General features: G+C 39.2%; 1 protein-coding gene across 7 annotated transcripts in view; it reads right to left on the reverse strand.

Annotated features, from left to right (window-relative positions):
* Window positions 1–23,184, reverse strand: part of NPHP1 (nephrocystin 1) — a 102,554-nt gene that overhangs the window by 54,976 nt on the left and 24,394 nt on the right. For 6 of the 7 annotated variants that reach the window (XM_082426780.1, XM_082426783.1, XM_082426781.1 and 3 more), the window contains exons 7-15: window positions 21,476–21,576; window positions 21,104–21,146; window positions 20,045–20,132; window positions 18,453–18,547; window positions 16,365–16,493; window positions 6,484–6,558; window positions 4,047–4,157; window positions 2,532–2,614; window positions 617–693 (exon numbers count right to left, since the gene is read on the reverse strand). In XM_082426780.1, coding sequence (XP_082282906.1) covers window positions 617–693; window positions 2,532–2,614; window positions 4,047–4,157; window positions 6,484–6,558; window positions 16,365–16,493; window positions 18,453–18,547; window positions 20,045–20,132; window positions 21,104–21,146; window positions 21,476–21,576 — 802 coding nt within the window. The remainder of the gene's footprint in view (window positions 1–616; window positions 694–2,531; window positions 2,615–4,046; window positions 4,158–6,483; window positions 6,559–16,364; window positions 16,494–18,452; window positions 18,548–20,044; window positions 20,133–21,103; window positions 21,147–21,475; window positions 21,577–23,184) is intronic. The other variant, XM_082426784.1, reaches the window with a different exon arrangement.

Here is a 23,184-nt window from a genome sequence, read left to right on the forward strand (position 1 = left end):
GTAGAACCAGCTGCATCCCAGATCCCAGCTCCTTCCTGTTCCAAGAAGGTGGGACTGGCATTGCTGGGGCGGCAGCAGTGCTGTGTGTCCTAAATCACGAAGCAAGGAGGGGGATGTCTGAGGAGCAAGAGGGGAGTTTCAAACCCAACAGGCTCTGAGCTCCAAGAGGCAAGGGCCCTATCTGCCTTACTCTCCATTTTCCCTTTATCTAGCACAGTGCCTGGTCAATGAACACATTAAAAGATGCTCAGTATTTCTGGAGGGCAACCTGGCATGTATACCACAATTTCAAATGTCTACACCCTTTGACCTAGCAATAGGCAATCACTGAATTGGCCTATTCTATTAATTTTGTGGCCCCGTGTTCAGTGAAAAGGAACCAATACAGGGTCCTCATGCATCCTAATTTCCTACGTTAGAGTCTCAAATATGCTACCAAGAAAATAAGCACTTAGATAAAAATGACTAAGATTTTAATATCAAATGACATATTTTAAAAAATGTGAATTCAGGTGAAAAGTGTTATGCTTATTAGACTATAGGTATCTTCTCCGATGCATCTTCTGCTTGTTTAACCTTTAAGGAAAGGAAAGAAAGCAACACAGAAGAGTGGTACCTCTTCTGGATACTGAAGGGTCCACTTCAACACCTTTTTCGTAAGGGGTGCCTCCATTCAAGAAGAGTTCATAAGTTCTACAAAAGAAAAATATACCATGATGGATACATGTTCTGGACATTGTGAAACAGTAGAGTCAGTAGTGGAACATTTTTTAGCACAGACGCATTCACAGACATTTTATTTATGCCCCATTGGTAAACGAGAATGAAGGTTGTTGATACCTCCATGGGGTTACCATCTCGGTAAATAAAGTCTCTTTCTTAACTACGAATCATAGAAAATACATTTTTCTACATAAAAATGAGAAAGATTAATTGATGTCATTAAGGTCTTTTGACTTTAATGACTCGTGTTATTTAAATGCATTTTTCAAATGTTTCAAATCATCATTGGAAATAAAGCTATTATGAATTCATACTATTTTTAAAATATAAAAGTAACATGTAGATTGTTGTATAAAGTTCAAATGGCATAGAAATGATAAACAAAAAATGAAAAATCCCTCCCCCCTTCTTTCCCCCCTAGTTTGGTAGCCCCTTGTCCTATCTGTTTCTATACAAATGGAAACAAACACATACATTTAACCAGTAAATCTTAAACTGACACACGTTTAAAGTTGCGTGCTCCGTAAGTGTGGAAGCAGAAGGTAAGAGGCCTCCTTAATCCTGTGGCACCACCTCCCCAGTTCTGCTCCCCAGAGACAACCTCCGGGAACGGTTTACACACACGCACACGAACACAGCTCTTTGTGAACAGAAGTGGAGTCAGCACACACACGATTCTGCAACTTGCTGTTTTCACATAATAATACACATTGGAGATGTTTCTGTATCAATACATAGGCCTCCACCTCATTTAAAAAAATAGCTATGACTTCACTTTAAGAAGGATTGGATAAACACACTTTTCCCTCCCACTAAGCACAGTGAAAAACCCTGAACAGTATTAAAGACAAAAAATAAAAGCACAAAAACAAAAAAAACCCCACAAGAAGCCTGGGCTTCTACATCTACAGGCCCCTCCCCCTCCCACTGGGGTAACATCATGGGAGGGCTTTTACCTCTGTCCTGTGGTAAGGAGGTCACGCCCACCCCTGAGGTATCAGTAAAGATGGAAGAGGGGAGCATTACCTGAATTAAACCTTTAGGCTTGGGAACTATTATGATCCCATTTTAAAGATGGGGGAATTTGAGGCTTGCAGACAACCTGCTTACAGTTACACGGACAGAGCCCAGGCTACAGCCCTGAATTTTACCATTCCAAATCTGGGATCTCAATAATCATCCTAGTGACTGCCCATCTGTATCTCTTCTGTGGGTTTCTGATCTTCCAGACTTAGATTTGTGTGTGTGTACCCATTTTCAAATTTGGATTGTCCTCTTCTTAGTTTTTGAAAGCTCTTTTTGTATTAGGGATAATAATCTTGTGACTGTTATGTATATATTGCAAATGCATTACAAATGTTTGTTTTTGGTCTTAAATTTTAAATTTGTTTACAGTGGCTGCCGCTACAATTTCCATGTACCATCTACGGAAGAAAGGCGGAGTCACGGAGGACCTGGGGACCCCAGACTCAGCTTTCTCACTCTTTGGCGAGAATCAGGCTGTATTTCAGCACTGTGAAATGTACTAATACCACAGGAAATCACTGAAAGAATATTCTCAGCAGACAACCGGTGCAAATATCTTTTAAAATACCTTTGCTACATGTGTCATTCTTCCTGCTAGGATGAGATCATGTGTGCTGTTTTCATATACTACCTAAAAGAACATTAAAATCAACATTAAAAGCCCTCTCCACACAAGTTACTGAAACGTTAATAATACACTCTGGAAACCTGAGGTATCTAGATTCTAAAAAATGAATTTCCACAAGATTACCCATTTGGAAGGAATATATAAGCCAACTTACTTTGCTGGAATAGGAATTCCACTGGCATCAAAAAGTTTAAGAAACACCCAGCCACAACTTAATTCTCCTCTCTCACCAGTTGACTAGAAAATAAAAAAGTGTATGAAACTTAATGTCTGAATCAGTCAAATCTATAAGCACATACCAAGTTCTTCTAAAAGGAATAAAACTAGTATTTGCCTTTAGAACTAAAAAGTTCTTCACAAGAAAACAAAGTGAAACCCAGTGGAGTCCCATTTGACTTGCAGGCCAGATGGTAAAGGCAGGATGTAAAGTGAAAATCCTCTCTCGTTAAATTGCTCCTGAAAAACCCCTAAAGCTGATGATACGACAACTGTTACTATCGCTTCTTTTTTTTTTTTTTTTTTTTAGACTGTAGCAGGGGTTTTTTTGTTTTTATTTATTTATTTATTTATTTATTTATTTTTGGCTGTGTTGGGTCTTCGTTTCTGTGCGAGGGCTTTCTCTAGTTGCGGCAAGCGGGGGCCACTCTTCATCGCGGTGCGCAGGCCTCTCACTATCGCGGCCTCTCTTGTTGCGGAGCACAGGCTCCAGACGCGCAGGCTCAGTAGTTGTGGCTCACGGGCTCAGTTGCTCCGCGGCATGTGGGATCTTCCCAGACCAGGGCTCGAACCCGTGTCCCCTGCATTGGCAGGCAGATTCTCAACCACTGCGCCACCAGGGAAGCCCACTATTGCTTCTTGAGTGACATAAATATGCTGTGGGATGATTCCAGATCACCTCAATACTACATGAGAGTAGGAGGCTCTGTCTCAGTAAGAAATGGAATGAGCCGCTTAAAGCATTCAAGGGTCCGTCTGCTCAGAACTTAACCCCACTGTCAATTGTCAGAGGCGTCTGGGGTTCACCTGGGGGACCTGCTCCTGTCCTACTCACCCGCAGGAGACGGATGAATTTGCCTTAAAGAAATGAAAGGACGGTATTACACCATTAACGTAATAAGAATTGGCTCTCTGGGTTATCACGAGGCCAAGCACACATACTACACCCATCAAGCTATTACTGGAATATATGGAAATACATAATTATTACCACAGACCCACACTCACTGATTCAACAGTGTATATGATGTAAATTAATGCAAGTTTCTGGTGTTCCCTTTATAAAAATTACCACCCTGCCAGGTCCTTTCATTAGAACCCTCATTTACGAGGTTAGGGGCGCTCTGACCCTCCAGGACAGAGCTAAAACCCTGCGCTGCAAAGCCGCTGAGCATCTTTTATCACTTTCTGCAAGGTCTCATGTTTTTCCAATCTTCATTCTTTAAAAGCACGGGAGTTCGCTCAAGCTATAAATGTAAACAAGTACACTTATTTTAAACACTCCTGGAAAAGCAGCATCATAAAAAAATTAGAATCACTGTCACTCTCATTCCTCAAGAGATTAAAATTCTATTACACATAAAAACCTCAATTATTTTACTAAAGACGGACATAAGGGAAAACTTCCCCTTTAACTGACACCTTAGAAAGCTTTATCTTTCAACTGACATACATTGCGAATATAAGAAATTCCAAGTTCAAATAATATTCCAAGATCTGGAGAAGAAGAATTGGACCTGATGAAGCAGTCACCATCAAGCAAGCAGGGCAAGATGCCAGTAACCTGAAATGATACCAAAAACGAAAATTACTAATAAACATGAAACATGGTTGGAGGATAAACAATGAGGTCCTACTGTATAGCACAGGGAACTATATTCAATATCCTGTCATAAACCATAATGGAAAAGGATATGAAAAAGAATGTATATATACGTGTAACTGAATCACTTTGTTGTACAGCAGATGTTAATACAACATTGTAAATCAACTACACTTCAATAAAATAAATTTTTTAAAAATGGAGGGCAGGTTCAGCTCTATTCATCTATAAATAGTTTATGCCGCTGCATCATAATAAAGGTCTTTTAAAGGAAACAAAAAGCAGATGGATTGGATTCATCTATACCAATGATTTGAAATTTTAAAATGTAATTTTTGTATTGAAGAAAACTACCTTTATGTTCACTTACTCTATGCTTAGAGCAGAGGCTAATGTGAAACAAGCACTGTACCAAGGTCTCCAGAGGTATCACAAAAATAGTTTGATATATGATAAGATTTTTTTGGCGGGGGGCTGTGCCACGCGACATGCGGGATCCTAGTTCCACGACCAGGGATCGAACCCGTGCCCCTTGCAGTGGAGGTGTGGAGTCCTAACCACTGGACCACCAGGAAATTCCCTGATAAGATATTTATATTTATATTAACCGCTGTCCTTTGGAAACAGAACTAAAATTGTAGACTGCACACACACTTGCTCAACTTTCCTCAGGCATGCCTTGGAAATTTTCCTTTCCTTCCCTTCTGCCCTTGCCATTCACCCTCCCTGGACAACTACATCCCTCTTCCTTGCCTATAAAATCCTACTCATCCTTCAAAGTTTAGTTTCTCTTCTATAAAACCTTCCCTGAGCCTAAGGACTAGAATTAATTTCACCCTCCTCTGTGCTTCCACAGCACTTGGATCCCCAAGTGCTGCCTGTGTGACATGACGTTCTGCCCATGTGACAGTTATCAACAGCACCCACTCCTTAGAGCGACTCTAAGGATTAAATGAGAAAATGCACGTAACGGCCCACCTCAGTGCCTGGCACGTGGTCAGAGCTCCATAAATAGAGGATATTGGTGTTATATGTATTTATGTGTCTTCTCTACTAACGTGTAAGCTCCCGCAGTACCTAGGAAGAATGCCTCACACCTAAGGACGCTTAATTTCATTCAACAAACCAACATATACATATTATTTATCCGTCCAAACAGTTCATCTTTATATCCAGGAAAACCTTGGAAAATTCTACCCTAACCACGTCACATGCACAGAGACACACTATCAGAACTGTGAAGTACTGTGTCAAAATGGAAGCAGTAGGGGGACTTCCCTGGCGGTCCAGTGGTTAAGACTCCGCCCTTCCACTGCAGAGGGCACGGGTTCGATCCCTGGTCGGGGAACTAAGATCCCGCACTCCGCGCGGGGTGGCCAAAACATAAAAAAAATAAAATAAAAGGAAATTTTTTAAAAAAAGAGTGGAACAATTATATTGTTACAATTTAAAAAAATGTAAGGAGTAGGACGCTTAGAAGATCAAACTGGACTTGTAGGAGTCGTGTGGTAGACAAGTGTGGACACACACAGCCCACAGGCGAGGTGGCCGGGCCTCCTCCACATGCTGTGTCCTCTCAGTGAACCTCTGTCTTGCTGTAAGATCTTCTGATGCAATAGGGGAAGGTTAATGAAGGGTTCTCAGGGGCAGTGACATAAGGGAGTTAGCTGTGGGAGGGAAGTAATGAAACTCTGGAGGTAGGAAAAAAGTAAAGTAAATAGAACTATAGAAAATTAACATTATTAAAAGAACATAAAGATATCTTTGTCTCCACTGGCATCTATGTGGCACTGACTCGGTGGTTTCAAGCCACTTAACCTCATTCCAGCCTTTGCTTGTCCCGGCCTTGACAGTGCCTGGGTGTAATGACCAGTTCCCTAGGCGTCACCCTTGATTTTATCTGAAGAAAGCACAACTCCCATGAGCACAGCTGGAGATTGCATTTTTGAAAAACATTTCCTAAGTTTTCTCTTTCTGTTTTCATTTCTCATCAGAGGGAATTTTCTAGAATTAAACCCTGTCATCCATTGAATGAGATGATTCATAGGCATTATAACTTTGGTGAGTCAGAAACATGAGTAATTGTTATCAAAGTCCTCAAAGAACATTAATCTAAAGATTCAGATCTGGCCCCATATATTCTGTGTTAAATACAAATACATTATTTCAGGAATACACTTTGACAATCTTGCCTTAGAAATTAATCATATAATACTTATCAGGTAAAAAAAGTTCATGTTTCATTACATTCTGCTTACTTCCATTCACAAGTAAGCAGATTACTTACCTGGGGAGAAAAGGTCCATGTTTTGGGTTTCTTAGGTTGCCATGTGGCCCTGACTGTATGAATGTTGCTCAGAACCTGAAATGAGATTTTCCCATTTGAAATCATATTGTAGAAAGCTCTTTGAAACGTTACCACTTCCAAGTCTCAAACAGTTAACAGTTGGGCAGAGGGAGAGAGGGATATTTTATTTCTTACTTTGTGTAATTCTGTAATTCTTTTTTCTTTTTACATCAAGTATTATACATACATAACATTTAAAAGGATTAACAAAAAAACAAGTGTTACAGCACTTATAACACAACGAAAGAACTGATAACTGAATTCAGACTCAGATCTTTGCACTAGTGATCAATTGTATTAAGTGAAATACTTAATATATGAGATAGATTAACCAGAAAATTCAGAGAAATTTTAGGTATGAACGACCTTTTAAGAAATATGACCCACAAGAGCATTTTATGTGCAATCCATTACTCTGCCATCAAGACAGACACTGCTACCAGCTCAGATACACGGTTACAGTTTTCTTCAAGATCCCTAGGCCCATAAAGTATATTTTTCCTGGAATTTAATCTCTTATAAAATGCTATTGCAAGAAGGTAGTCCTATAATATACACAAATCAATAGAATACAAAAGGAGCAAAAACTGTAAAAAAAAAAAGAAAAAAAAGAGTTCAAATTCTATAAAGTTATGGCCAAAACTGACATTTTCCAGAAGCATAGATAATATACAATTTTTATTTTAGATAAAAATATTTTAGTATAGCATTTCTAAAACTAAGCTTTAAAAATAATTAGAAATCATCCTGAACGTGTCCTATGAGGTCAAATTCAATTCACTGCCCTCTGTGTTGCTATTGGTAGGCAACTAGGAGGCTCTTATGGGCAGCTAAGTTGTTTTCCACAGAGAAAGTCTCCATTTCCTTCCACAACTAATATAAATGAATTTATTTAAACCTTTTCTAAAATGATATATATTCTCAGACTGGGCTCTTGGAGTACAAACTCCTTCTGATTACTATCTGGTGTCTAATCTAAGACTGCATTTTATTTATTCTAAGGTCCTTCTTGGTTTTTCAAGAAGTGTTCCCCACTTCTAATATCTAAGAATTCCTTTGCAATCATTGAAATTGAGATCTCATACGATCTCTGCTTTTATCTTCCCAACTTGGAGAATGCTGATTTTAATTGAGGAATAACTTCTTCTGCTTGATAATTTTACATCTTTCTTGAGTTACTGACTCTGAGAGCTAAAAAGGACTTAGTCCAAACATCTCATTATACATTTGAGAAAACTGCCTCGAGAGAGGGTGAATGACTGGCTCAGAGCATAAGGATGGAATAATCAAGGATTCAAAATTTTAGAGATTTTTTCACTTAGCAAACTGCATCAAGAATGCATAAGGGGGACTTCCCAGGTGGTCCAGCAGTTAAGACTCCGTGCTCCCAATGCAGTGGGCCCGGGTTCGGTCCCTTGTCAGGGAACTAGATCCCGCATGCCACAACTAAATATTCCCCATGCTGCAACTAAAAGATCCCGCGTGCCACAACGAAGATCCCGTGTGCCGCAACTAAGACCCGGCGCAGCCAAATAAATAAATAAATATTTAAAGAACAAAAGAATCATAAGGGCTCCTACTCAAGATGAATTTATGCTTCAACACAGCTGCTCTGCTCCAAACATAAAGCAGTGACACTTAAAAAGACAGAGGAGGACTCAAAAGTGAGATGAATATTTCAATGGCCCATAAACAGAAGAGAAAAACAAAGAATAGGGTGAGACTAAAACTGGGGGTCTCCTGGGCTCTGAGTCTAGAGCGGGATATGGTGACAAGGAGCCGGATTTGTATGTTACAGAGGCTAATGGTACTCAACATGTGATAGAGGAACAGAGACAGCCTTATTGCTTGAAGCCAGTAGGGTGGAAGAAAGATGGTGGCCAACCTTCCTCCTCATAGGAAGTAAAGAGCCTAAGCAGGCAGGAGGACAAAGATGGAGCCATGACACCAGGATCAGAGCCAAGTAAACAAGTGAACCTTTTAATGAATTGGTGATGTCCCTGACATCACCTTAGATCAAGAACGCTAAACTCCACTGTAAGATCTGGTTCTGGACTGGAGTTTGGAGGTGGGGGTAGTATTGCTGGTAGCAACCGCAACACCATTAGATTGGTGGGGCTTGGCTGGGGGGGGAAGGGTAAAATATCTTCTGCATAAAATGTGCTTCTAAGGACACACGAAGAAATCAAATACTAACAATACAAGAAACAACCCGGAGCATAGATATTAACAAAATATGTCACTATACGTAATTACATATTTATTGTTTTTAAAAAAACGATTTGTTTGCATTAAAAAAAAACCCAAAAAACTTCTAGGCAACGATGACAAGATGGGGCAGTAGGTAGCTAAAGCATGTTAGTATCTTTGGTGTGTTAGGAGAAAGAAATACAGAGTGATTTTAGATTTATGAGAATAATCTACAGCTAAGTAGGTAGGCTAAACATTTACATATTGCAAACTGAGAGGCTTCAATAGAACTAAGTGACAAGGCCATGGGTAGCTGTTATGTTTTTTTCTGCATGTTTCTATGTATTTGAAATAGTTACTAATTTAACAAATATTGCTAATTCCAGTAAAAGTCAGATTGTGGTATAAAATACATGTAAAAGGAAAAGAATAAACAAATTGGAAGATTGTAACGTTCTAAGATAAGAGTCTAAATGTGAGATTTACACTTGTTTTCTATTTCTTTTACTATTGGCAAAACGAATACAATTAGTTGATGTATTATTTCTTACTGAGTTCTTAAGGGTTTTCAATCAATTTTTAAGGATGAAACATACAATGGTGGTTAATTATGAAATGTGTCAAACGCACCAGACAAGTTAAAAGAAACTTACAGTGAACACCCATAAGCTCATCACCTAGATTCTGCCATCAATATTTTACTATACTTGCTTTACCACATATATCTTCTGTCCATCCATCAATTCACCTAATTTTTTGATACACTGCAAACTTGCAGACATAAGTAAACTTTTCTCTAAATACATTAGCATGCATATCATTAGCTAGAGTTCAGCATTTGTTCACAGTTCTTTTTTTGATGGAAAATTTAACACAATGAAATTCAGAAACCTTATTTTTTATCATCTTGTAATGTCCAGAATGGAGACAGGAAAGTGGGCTGACTAGAGGTCATAGGTCCTGAGGAATGACACAGTGAGTGCTGTCTCTGGAGGCCTAGAGAGGAGCCTGAACTTCCACTAGGGTCCAAAAGTAAGGAGGCATACCTACCCCCAGGGGTGTGGGCAGAGGCCAAGTGGGGAACCTGGACTTCCATTCTCACCTGGCAGTAATGGTGTCAGAGGCCTGCTAAAATAGAAGTTAAACTTACTAAGATCCAGAGACTCCCAACACTCAAAATGTCCAGGATACAATAAAAAAAAGAAAAAAAATAATTCATTATATAAAGTACCAGGAAAATCTCAACTTGAATGAGATTGGTATCAAAAGATACCAATATGAGATGACACAGATATTGGAATTATTTGACAAGCATTTTAAAGAAGCCATCTAAAAATGTTTCAATAAACAACTATGGAGATGCTTAAAAGAAATTTAAAACATAGAAAGAAATACAAAGCCTCAAGAAAGAAATAAGGAAATCTCAACAAAAAAATGAAAGATAAAGGAGACCCTAATGGAAATTCTAGAACTGAAAAATACAATAACCAAGATTAAAAACAGACACACACACATACCTACACAAGTCACTGAATAGACTCAACCACAGAATAGAAGAGAAAAGAATCAGTGAACTTGAAGATAGGAAAACAGAAACTATGCAGTCTGAACAACTGAGATAGAAGAGATGGGAAAAAATGATCAGAGCCTCAGGAACCTGTGGGATTATAACAAAAGATCTAACTAACATTCATGTCATCGGAGTCCCAGAGGAGAGGGGAGTTTGGAGCTGGAAAAGTATTTGAGAAAATAATGGCTGAAAAATCCCCACATTTGGCAAAAGACATAAACCTACAGTTTAAAAAGCTGAGAAAATCCTAAACAGGTTAAACCCAAGAAATCCATGACAAAGTACATAAACTTCTAAAAACTAAACACAATTATCTTGAAAGCAATGAGAGAAAAACACCACCTAGATTCACTCATAGGGAAAACCCAATTCTCATCAGACAGAGGCCAGAAGGAAATGGAACAATATTTTTTGAGTGCTTAAAGAAAAGAATTGCCAAGCTAGAATTGTATAGCTAGTGAAAATATCCTTCAGGAATAAAGGGAAACAGGCATTCTCAGATAAAGAAAAACTAAGAGAATTTGTAGCCTGCAGACCTACCCTTAAAGAATGGTTAAAGGAAGTTCTCTAAATAGAAAAAAACATGATAAAAGAAGAAATCTCTGAATATCAGGAAGGAAGGAAGAACAATGGAAAGAGTAAAAGCAAGGGTAAATATGAGAGGTTTCTCTTAAGTTTTCTAAATTATGCTTGACGGTTGAAGGAAAATTATGACACTGTGTGATGTGGTTCTCAATGTATGTAGAGGAGATATTTAAGACAATTAGAAAGCAGGGAGGGTAAAGAGGTTTAAAGGGAGGTAAGGTTTCTACATGTCACTTCAACTGGAACGTTGACACTAGCCAACTATGGGAAGTTATGTAGGTATAAAGTCACACCAAAAGCTATACAAAGAGATCCACTCAACAACACGGCAGACAATTCAGAATGGAGTTCTAAAAAATGTTCCGGTAACACATAGGAAGACAGAAAAAAATAAAACAGAGGAATGAAAAAAGAGGGAACAAAGAGAAAAAATAAAACAGCAGACTCAAGAGTTAAAGATGTCCCTCCAGGACCTGCCTGCTTTGGGATGCTTTTCAGAGCCCTGAGGGAGTTGCTTTGCAGATATTACCCAGAATTTACAGTTCTCATCACTGGGCAAGTTATTTGGAGAGGAGCTTACTCAGTCATTATTGGAAGTAGTGTCTCATTAACTAGTTTTAGTAATAATGCTTTTTATTTGTAACTTGGCTTAGGCTTATTAAAGAAGTATTCTTAAGTAAATAGCATGAGTGTGTAACTACTAAATATGTTCTCTAACTCCTCGATTTGGAAAATTTGGCATAAATTTGTTTCATAAACTAACTTCTATTATTTTTATGTAAAATAACTTCTCCTATTTTGATATATTATTCAAAATAAAATTCTAATCTTTGTTTTATGTTGTCACGTATGAGAATAGCGAGAGGTACAGCAAAAAATGTGGAACCAGATCTGGGAAAAAGAAGGCAATTCATCTTTTCTTGGTCACTGGCGACACCTACTGGCTCGTTTTTGGCAGTGATCTTGCGCAGAGCATGTAGAAGGAAGGAAAGACCCTTACAGTAACACAAGTTCATTTATTTACCCCCAGTGCAGATGAAAGAAAGGTACCTTCCTCATGCTGCGAGTTAGAAGTACACTCAGCAGAAGGAAAGATATCTATCAGTGTTCTCTACCTCACTGCACGTCACCACCATCCACCCCGAGGTGGAAGTCAAAGACCTCGCGTCACGCTTGGCGTCCCACTCTCCCTCACCTGCCACATCCAACCCACCACCAACCAAACTGTGTTGGGTTTTGCCTCCTAAATATCCCTCCGGCCACAGCGTTCATCTCCACTTCCCTTATCTAAGTTACCATCGTCATCTCTCATCTGGTCAACTTATGATGTTCCATGTATTGGCCTAAGTGCTTTACTTTCATTAACTCATTTAGTCCTCACATCGACCCTAAGGGATGCACGTGAGACAGAGAGCAAGGTCGAGTCATTTGGTCAGCATCCCACACCCAGCTGGCAGAGCCAGGGTTAATTCCAGGCAAAATGGCTCCAGATTTCGTTTTCTTGAGGCGACACTTGCTGGCCTTTGACCACCACACTGTGACATAGCCCCCAAGTGGTCTACTCAGATCCCTCTGACCCCCGCCCCACCTTCAATCTATCTCCAGAGAGGAGCCAGAAATCATCCCCAAACATACGTCTAAGTCATGTCTTACCTCCAATGACTTTCCCCGCTTTTAGGGTAAAGACGAAACTCCCTACATCATGGCTTACAACGTCTTACGCTGTATCTCCTGCTTCATCCCGCCCTACACTTCCTCTTGCTCCCCCCACTCAGCCCCCTGGCTCCCCTTCCCAAGTGCTTTCCTGCCAAGGCCCTGGCCCATGCTGCTCCTTCAGCCAGGTACACACTCCCCTTGTCCCCTTTTCTCTTCACCTCCTTACGGCCTGTTCACCCCTCAGATCTCAAGGCAAGCATCAGCCCCTCAGGAGGTGGACTATGGAATTGAGAATTCTTTTCTGGTGCTACAAATCTCCCTCTAAGCAATGCTTTCGCTAACATCCCACAAATACTATGCTGCATTTTCATTTTTTTGCTCAGTTCAAAATATTTCCTAATTTCCCTTGAAATTTTCTTTTAACCCATTGATTCTTGAGAAATCTGTTGTTTAATTTCCAAGTATTTAAGGATTTTTCCAGTTATCTTTCCATTTCTGATTTCTAATTCAATCACATGTGATCAAAGACCGTACATTGTATGATTTCAATTCTTCTAAATCTGCTCAGGACCATCTATTTTGCTGAATGTTCCATATGCACTAAAAAGAATGCGTACTTTCCTCTTTGGGGGTGAACTGTTGTACAAATGTTAATTAGATCCAGTTTGTTCATGGTGTTATTCTGTTCTCTTATATTCTTACTAATCTTCTGTCTACTTGTTCTACAGTACTGTAGAGAGAAGTATTAAAGTCTCCAATTATGACTGTGGCTTTGCCCATTTCTCCTTTCAGTTCTATCCATTTTTACTGCATGTATTTTGAAGCTCTGATGTTAGGTGTATACACATTTAGGATTGTTACATCTTCTTGGTGAATTGTCCATTTTATCATGTAATGTACCACTTTATTCCCAGTAATTTTCCTTCTTCTGAAGTATACTGTCTGATATTAATATGTTTTGAATGGTGTATCTTTTTCCACCCTTCTACTTCTAACCTGCCTATATTATTATGTTTAAGGTGGTTTCTTAAGCATAGCCTATGGTTGGCTCTCTCTCATTCTGGTTTTAATTTGCGTTTCCTGGATGACTTATTATATGTTGTGTATCTTTTTATAGGCCCATTGGTTTGTCATATTTTCTTTCTTTTTTTTTTTTTAAACATTTGTACTATACTTTTTAAAAAAAATAATTAATTAATTTTTGGCTGCACTGGGTCTTTGCTGCTGTGCGCGGGCTTTCTCTAGTTACGCCGAGCGGGAGCTACTCTTCGTTGCGGTGTGCGGGCTTCTCATTGTGGTGGCTTCTCTTGTTGCAGAGCACGGGCTCTAGGCATGCGGGCTTCAGTAGTTGTGGCGTGCAGGCTCAGTAGTTGTGGCACACGGGCTTAGTTGCTCCGAGGCATGTGGGATCTTCCCGGACCAGGGATTGAACCCGTGTCCCCTGCACTGGCAGGCAGATTCTTAACCACTGCGCCACCAGGGAAGTCCCCATATTTTCTTTCTTTAAGTGCCTGTTCAAGTCTTTTGTCAATTAAAAAAACCTGAGTTATCTTTTTATTTCTTGGCTATCCTTGAATCGTTCCTGACTGTAGGGGAAAAGTGTGCAATATTTCACATTAAGTATGATGATGCTAGTAGCTTTGCTTTAGTTTTCTCTCGTTGCCCTTTGCCAATTTGAAGTTGCCTTCTGTTCTTAGTTTGGTGAGAACTTTTTTAAAATCATAAATGGGTGTTAAAATTTGTCAACTGCTTTTTCCGCATCTATTGAGATGATCAGGTGATTTTTCTTCTTTAGTTCTGTTAATATAGAAAATTACAATAACCTACTTTCAAATGTTAAATATTGGTTACACAGGTGTGTACATTTGAATTCCTCAAATAAACCCCAATTAGTCATGATATATTCTCCTTTTTTATACATGGCTAGATTCAATTTGCTAATATTTTGTTTAGGATTTTAGTTTATATATTCATGAGAAATACTGGTCTTATAATTTTTCTTTTTTGTAATGTCTCGTCATATTTTGGTATCATGTTTTTCCTGGCCTCATGAAATGAGATGGGAAGCATTTCCTCTTTATCTATCCTTTGGAAGTTTGTGTACTATTGGTATTATTTCTTCCTTAAATGTTTGGAAGAATCCACCAGTGAAACCATCTGGGTCTGGAGTTTTCTTTATTGGAAGATTTTTAATTACTGTTTCAATTTCTTTAACAGGGGTCATTCAAATTGTTCTATTTCTCTTGTGTCAGTTTCATTAAGTTATGGTTTTCAAAGAATTTACCTGTTTATTGATGTTATCAAATTTACTGCCATAAAGTTGTTCACAATATCCCCTGCTTATCCCTTTAATGTGTGCAGGATCTGTGCTGAGGTCTCCATTTTCATGTCAGATGGTGATCATGTAACCAAGCAGGACCCTACAAGGCCTTCCCAGAAAAGACCCCACCCCTGTCCTCCGCCTGCCTTTTGTCTGTAGAAAAACTTTAGTCAAAGAATAAATTTAATCAGAGAAGTGAAAAAATGCAGAAAGAAAGGAAAACAGTCAAGCAAGACAAAATAATAATACTTTAGCCATTAAACAAAGTCGAGGACCTTTAGTTCTTCCTCAAGGGCTGTAGATAATATTCTGAGTCGTGTCATGTGAGCTGGTTTGCAGATACTGAAACCCCCTCCAGGTGGGAGAACTTAACTGTGTGTTGCCCACAAGGATGCAGACCCCAGACTGGTTGGAACCAGAAGGTTGATGATGCTGATTCCCAATTACCTCACCACCAACCAATCAGAAGAATGTCCATGAGCCGATCATGCTCTGCTCCTTGAGCACTAGAACACTCTTCGTTACCCGCTCCAGGGTGGAACACACAGTTTTGAGGGCATTAGCCTACTGTGGCCCCCTTTGCCTGGCAAAGCAATAAAAGCTACTCTTTCTACTTCATCCAAAACTCTGTTTCTGTGTTTCTATTTGGCACCGGTGAACAGAGGCAGAGTTTCGGCAACAATTATTTGTTTTCTTTCTTTCTCTCGTTTAAAATTTCTTGATCAGTCTTACTAGGCATCTCTCAATTTTATTAATCTTTTCAAAGAATAAACTTTGCCTTTTCTGATTTTCTCTTGTTTTCTATTTCATTAATTTCTGCTCTTCATTATTTCCTCCATTCTACTTCCTTTGGGATTGACTCACTCTTCCTTTTCTAGGCTCTTGAGTTCGAGCTTAGATCACTGATTTAAAAATCTTTCTTCTTGTCTAGTGTATGCAATTAAAGTCATAAAGTTCCATCTATGCACTGTTTCATCTGTATCTCATAAATCAATTAATTAAGAGTTATTCAAATTTTTTGGTACTGGGTAGAAAATATTCTCTTAGGAATCAGGGAGGAACAGAATGGAAAAGGACACAAGGCAACTTTGTCAGGTGATGGTAATGCTCCATATGTTGACTGGGATGTTGGTTACACAGGTGTGTACACCTGTCAGAAATGCAATACTCTAAACTTCAAACCTGAACTGTATACAATACTAGAAGATAGGCATCAGTACCTTTTTGTAAGTGAAAAATCTAAGGCTCAGAGGCGTTAACTGTGATGTATAAATATCACACACTTAGCAACTGAAAGAGCCAGGAGTTAAGTCTGTGTCGTCAGAACACATGTAGTTTGCACTCTACCACACGTTATTTTATATAGATACTTATACACACACGCACGGAGAGAGAGAGAGGTTGAGAGGGAGAAAGAGACAGACAGCCCCTGTGCAGTACGCGGTGAATATGTGGCATTAACGTATGGTGGGAACCGGTTTAACTCCTCAGCAAGCTCACCTTATTGCCGTCAAACAGACAGAAGCGCACGTGTCTGCTCAGAACCTGGATGCTCGCTCCTGGAAGAGGAATCATCTTACAGCTCCAGAGGGTCAGAATCAAGGAAACACGACTTGGTCTTGACCTAATCTGAGAGAAGAATTAGTTATGAGGAAGGTTTACTTTTATGACTTATAAGACAAATTCATTTTCAAAGCACCTTTTGTAAATGCTTAAGAAAATGCATATAGAATAAAAAAAGAACAAAAGAATAAATTTTGCACACAACATACACACACAAGAAAAGTTTCAATAGTCTGTTTAATTTAACCCAAAACTTCAGTTAAAATTTTCATAAATATTTATATTTAAAATATTTGCTTTTGGGACTTCCCTGGTGGTCCAGCGGTAATGAATCCGCCTTACAATGCAGGGGACGTGGGTTTGACCCCTGGTCAGGGAACTAAGATCCCACATGCCGCAGGGCAACTAAGCCCGCGTGCCACAACTACTGAGCTTGCACGCCTCAACAAGAGAGCCCATGGGCCACAAACTACAGAGCCCACGCGCTCTGGAGCCCGCATGCCACAGCTAGAGAAGAGAAAACCCGCACGCCACAACTAGAGAGAGGCCCGAGTGCCGCAACGAACCTCTCGTGTGCTGCAACTAAGACCTGACACAGCCAAAAATAAATAAATAATAAATAAATCTTTTTTTAAATTTTGCATTTTTTTGTTAAAAGCACAAAAATTGTGATGAAAAGAATAATCAGTACAATCAGGGAAAAAGAATGACCTGACTATGGAATCAACTGTATTCCGGGTTCGTTCTTACAGCTCCTTCTTACACAAGGCAGGTCCGCGTAGAAGGTCACCACAGCATAGTGACCAGTGACACCTGGCGTTAATATTATCCAGCTAGCTCCTCCTTGTTTCAATTCCAAGCATTTATCTGCATTGTTCCCTGGCTTCTTATATAGATGTTTTGACAGAGAGAACGCACTGACCATTGGATGTAGTTATTCAGATCTACTTCACAAGATAATTCAGAATGTCAATTAAAAAAACTGGCATTCTAGTGTTTTTTTATTTAAGAACATCTTCAATTCTTAACATTCTGCTTTATGGTCCTGGACCTTTCCATTTAAATAATGTATCACTGAAAAAAAATCAGACAATGTTTAACAGTTTGTCACCTTTTCAATTTAAGAAATGAGAGCTGACAATTGAGCTCTCTGGGTACAAGTTCACAAAATTAAATGCTATTTATTCAGTACTAGTATACTACACACACCAAATATAACATATTTGTAAACTTGCAATAGGAGATATTTAATGCCAAAAAGATTCCAGGTACTGCTCTGGTTGACAAGAAAAACAGCACGAAAATTCTGCACCACCCCTCCCCACAAAACCTGACCACACTGGGTTCTCTTATTCTTCCCTGAGGCTCTGGGGGAGAAAGGGAGAAAAAGCAGAAGGTAAACAGGAAGGGGAGTGAGGAGCTCAAATGCAGTTTATATCTTCTAAGGAGGAGAAGAGGAGAATTAAATGTCAAGAGCGTTTCCTACTTCAAATAAGGGGGAGACCAGTAATCCTTCACTCCAAGCTCCCCACAAAATATCATCAGAAAGTACTGCCAAGGTCCTCATTCCTATTTAATTAAAATAATATTACTACTACCACTAATAATAATGATACTGGCTAACATTTACTAAGTTATCATCATGTGTCAGGCACTGTTCTAAGCCCTTCACACATTCAATGCAATTCTCATAATAACCCTATGTTGGAAGTATTATTACTATTTTTCCCTTTTTACAGATGAAAAAATTGAGGCAAAGAATGATTAAGATTGATACCTAGTATTATTTCCTTGGTAACAACGGGAGAAGAGAGCAATGGAGAAGAGAAACTAGATAAAGTCAAGGTAACAGACCCAAGTTTTGTCTCAGCTATGAAACTGTCACTAAGTGTTTCAAAATTACAATACAGAGACAATTTTTTTTTGTTTTTTTATAATGCATTAATCAATTTACGTTACCTGTATATTTGCAACCATGACAAAATCTGGAAAATTTATAATTTTACTGACAGTAACCATACTTACAGAGCCCGTTTTAGCATCCCACATTAGATCTCTGAAGGCCAGTTGTGAAGTAGTGAGCGCTGGTTGTAAGAAGTAACTTGCTCGAAATTGATTCCCTGCAAAAATAATTGTTCCTTTATTTTCTTACAAAGAACGAATGAAATTCAAAACCCCAAATTCATGATGTTATGGTACAAACTTAGGAAACAGACGTCGAAAATGCCAAGCTGTTTACTAGAAACTTGCTTCCTAAGACAGACGTACCAACAGAGATAAGAACAACAGCAGGAAACGTAAGGATAGAAGCACATGAGAGCTGATCTTAAAGTGGCTTTAGGAAAGACCTTAAAGACTTTTAGGCCAGTAACATGCCCCATGATGAAGATGATCCATTCAAATATTTTTGTAAAATGCAGAAAATCTGTGAACACTTTTTAGCTATTTTAGAAAAAGTATATAATCATTAATTTTACTTCTTAACACAAAAGCATTTTAATACTGTTCTTCCATACTTGTGTCATGAAGAATACTTATTACAAAATCATTTACTCACCCAAGAACTCATTTTTGAGTTCCTACTCTGCCAGGTGCTATGCTGGGAGCTGGAAACATAAACGTGAATCAGAGAAATATGGCCCCTGCCCTCATTAGCTTACACTTCAGTGGGGGAAACAGTTACGAAAAATAAGCAGACAAAAGAAAAAATAATTATAAGCTGACTTAGACTTATAAAGGGTGCTCAAGTGAATGGGAGTAGGAGGGCCTACATGGAAGGTGTCTCTGGGAATGTACCCTGAGACCCAAAGCATGAGAAGCAGGGAATTCCCTGGCGGTCCAGTGGTTAGGACTCCACGAGGGCCCGGGTTTGATCCCTGGTCGGGGAACTAAGATCCCGCAAGCTGCGCAGCACAGCCCAAAATAATAATAATAATAAATAGATAAATAAATTAAAAAAAAGAGATTTATAATAATTAAAAAAAAAAAAAAAAAAACAAAGCATGAGAAGCAGCTGGGTGTTCAGGGAGGGCTGAGAAGAGCTTCCCGACAGAGAAGCCTCAAAGCAGCCCCTCCACAGATGACTGAGCAGCTCAGGGTATACAGGGGAGCCTCCCCACAACATTATTCCTCTTTAAAATGAGCTTATGAACAAATGTTGCCAAGTACAGGGCAATCCAAGAATGAATTAAGGAAACGGAAACAGCGAATAGGGAAAACTCTTTGGAAAAGTCTCACTGTGAGGAAAAGCAGAGAAAGGGAGGCTTCATCCAGGATGGGACAGGGTTGGGGGGAGCTGGTCCGTAAAGGTGGGAGGTTTTAGGTTTGCTGGGACTACTGATGAGGGACTCAGCCAGTGGGGCAGGGGAGAGCAGGCTGAAGATACAGGAAAGGGTTGATCAAAGAGTCGCGTTTTTGAAATAAAGGACGGGGGCTTGGCCTCTGATAGGATCAGGGCTCCTTCCTCCTTCACAGGCAAGATGAAGGAAGAGATGAGTGTCCGAGAGATGTGAGATGTTACATCTTTTTCAATGACTTGCTTTGGCTGTGCCAGAAAAATTAGATGTAAAAGTGACCGCTTAACTAAAAGTCTGTGGTGGCTGATGGACACCTGTTACCTTCCTCCAGAAGCTGGAAGAGGGTGGAAGGCCTGAACCCGGCAGGAATAGCTCCCATCGTGGTCAATACGTCGACGGTGTTTATCTGCTGAAGAGAGTGAAACAAAAATTTGCTTGGTTTCATTCATGTTTCCTCACCTCTAGGATACTCTCTCTTTATCACTATAGCAACTACAACCCCCGAAAGCAAAATACAAACATACAGACTTCAGCGGAAGAATACAGCAATTTAACCCCCAATTCCCGAGAAGATGCCATTGCTGAATCCTGGCCTTTCCTGAGGACCTAAGCCCCGTGCAGTGCCCAGGGGGCTGAGCTCCGTGCTCCAGATCTGCTGCTTCCTGCACGGCCCCCATCAAAATGGCCTGTTCTGCTCCACAAAGTACTGCCATGTCACAGATGAGTTGATATCGTAAACTGATATGCACTGAAGAATTAATGGCTTTTTTGTACACTATATGTACATACACACACTCACACACACACACGCATGCACACACGTGCATGTCCATGTAAGTGATAAGTGGGGTAAAAAAGACAAAAAGAATATATTTACTAAATGGTTAGTGATGATTACTTATGGAAGGAGTGGATTTTCATTTTGTTATGCAACTTTTTAAATGATAGGATTATTGATAGTTTCTTACTTTTTTTTTTGGTTGCGCCCCATGGCATGTCTTAGTTCCCCGACCAGGGATCAAACCCACGCCCCCTACACTGGAAGTGCGGAGTCTCAACCACTAGACCACCAGGGAAGTCCCAAGTTTCTTACTTTTTTGAGCTTTTTGGAATTTTTTAATATTAACAAAATTTAACAACTGTCTTTACCCAAATGATAGAAAATTCAAGCAGAATCAATGAGAGACATTTCCAAGCCCTCATAGGCATAGGCTTACTAAACCAGAAATATGTTTTAATGCTCTGTGCATTCCATGCTCTGTATCCTGCTTAAGATCCAATGCTTTCATTTAAAGTTTCCATCCTGTTTTGAATCTGAACTCTTATCAGAGCTATTAGGTAACAAAACGAGACATCATTAACAAGACAGGAGATACCAACCTCTGAGATGGCTTTTCGGACAGCACTCCAATGAGAATCGGTTCTAGGGAGAAAGGGTAGCTAGGTGAGTGCACAGAAAGATTATGCCTATTCACTCAATTAGGGAATTTCATTAATCAAAGAACAAAGTATATAATTGTAACTTCTGAAAACCTAAAAGAGTCTACCTGAAACTAAGCATAATATCATGTGCTAAAAATAATCACCAAGTTAAAGTTGTAATGATCTTAAGCAAACAGTAATATGAAAAGCCCTGCTCCCAAACTATAAGCTGTTTCCATTTCAAGAAATTCTTGAATTACTTATAATAGCAAAAATAAACAAATAAAACGTTTCCTAAACCTACTTTGATGTCCCCTCACACCTTTTTACCTTTGTTTAACTTCTGCTCCTTCTGCCGTTTCATCCCCTACCTCTACATCTTCTTCACTGCCTTCTTCACTAGACTCCTCGCCTTCTTCTTTATTATAGGGCTGAAAAATTACTGAAATATGAAGTACTTTTTACCTAATGCAAAAATCAACCAATAAACGTACTTTCAGAAAGGCTCAAGTGTAGATAGGGATTTAGTATATGATGGGCATATAAAAAATCAGTGGAAAAATTTCAATACATGGTTGATAATGTCACTATATGAAAAAATTACAATGACAGAGGTAGAGAACAAGTTTAATAAAAATAAATGCCAGATGGGAATTATTCAAATGAAAAAAAAAAGAAGAAAAGACAAAAAAGCAAAAAGAACTATACAAGTGTTAGAAGGAAATAATCTTTTTTTTTTTTCTTTTTTTTGGCCACACCACATGGCACGTGGATCTTAGTTCCCAAACCAGGGATCAAACCTGCGCGCCCTGAAGTGGAAGTGCGGAGTCTTAACCACTGGACCTCCAGGGAAGTCCCCGAAGAAAATAATCTTGAGATTCGAAAGCCCTTTCCAGTCATGATATCAAAACCATGGAACATTGATTTAACTACATAAAAAATAAAACATGGCTGAAAGTCAACAAAGAAGATATCTGCCACAAATCTCTAAGGGCTGATAACCTTATTATCAAGATATTACAAAAACTCTTATAAATCAATACAATTTTCAAAAATCCCTTAGAAAAATGAACTGAAAAGGCAATTTACAAAGAAGAAATAGAAATGGTCATAAAGCAAATGAAATCATGCTCAACCTCACTAGCAGTACAATAAATGCAAATAAAAAACAATAATGAGCCTTTTGTTTTTTTTGGTCTATCACACTGGCAAAAAGATTGATGACAACCATCACTGGCAAATGTGTAGACAAACAAGCACTCTCAGCTGCTGGAGATGGGAGTCCAAATAGGCATAACTTTCCTAAAAGGAAAAATGGCAAATTCAATCAAAATACAAAGGTGTAAACCCTTGCACCAGCAATGAGCATTTAGGAATTTATTTAAGGGGAACAACCAGACAGTTTACAAGGTATATGTGCAGACTGATCACAACACAGGGTCTTCTTTTCTAACAGAATCCCTGATTATAGCAATGAATCAGCTAAAAGACTACATTTTCCAAGCCCTCCTTGCAGCTAGGTGTTGTCAAGAAACTAAATTCTGGCCAAGGAGATATAACTGGAAGTTTTTTGTGTAACTTCCAAGAAACCTTTAAAAGACTGCAACTCATGCCTTTCGACTTCTTTTTCCCCTTTCCTCTTTCACTGCTTGGAATTGTTAATAACGAAAGATCTAGCAGCCAACCTAAGCTAAAGAGATAACTACCCTAGGAAGAGCTGCTCGCACCTACCCACAGGGTAAAATGTTAGATAGGGCCTTACCATTCCTTGATTGCCCATCTCCACACTTCCTCCACACACAAGAGAAATATGCTTCTACCTTATTTAGGCCACTATTTTGGAGCTCTTCTGTAACTCATAGCGGAAGCTAATCTTACCTTCTTTGCAATGTCATTTACAGTTATTATAGGTTGGAAACAACCTAAATGTCCATCTAAATGAGACTGGAATACTATGCTACCATTGAAACAGATGACCCAGAGCTGAGCTGGGCTACAGGGCAGGCACTCACCACCTGTGCCTACTGACACTTGAAATG

This window comes from Balaenoptera physalus (assembly GCF_965194825.1).
Source record: "Balaenoptera physalus genome assembly, chromosome: 15".
Lineage (NCBI taxonomy): Eukaryota > Metazoa > Chordata > Mammalia > Artiodactyla > Balaenopteridae > Balaenoptera > Balaenoptera physalus.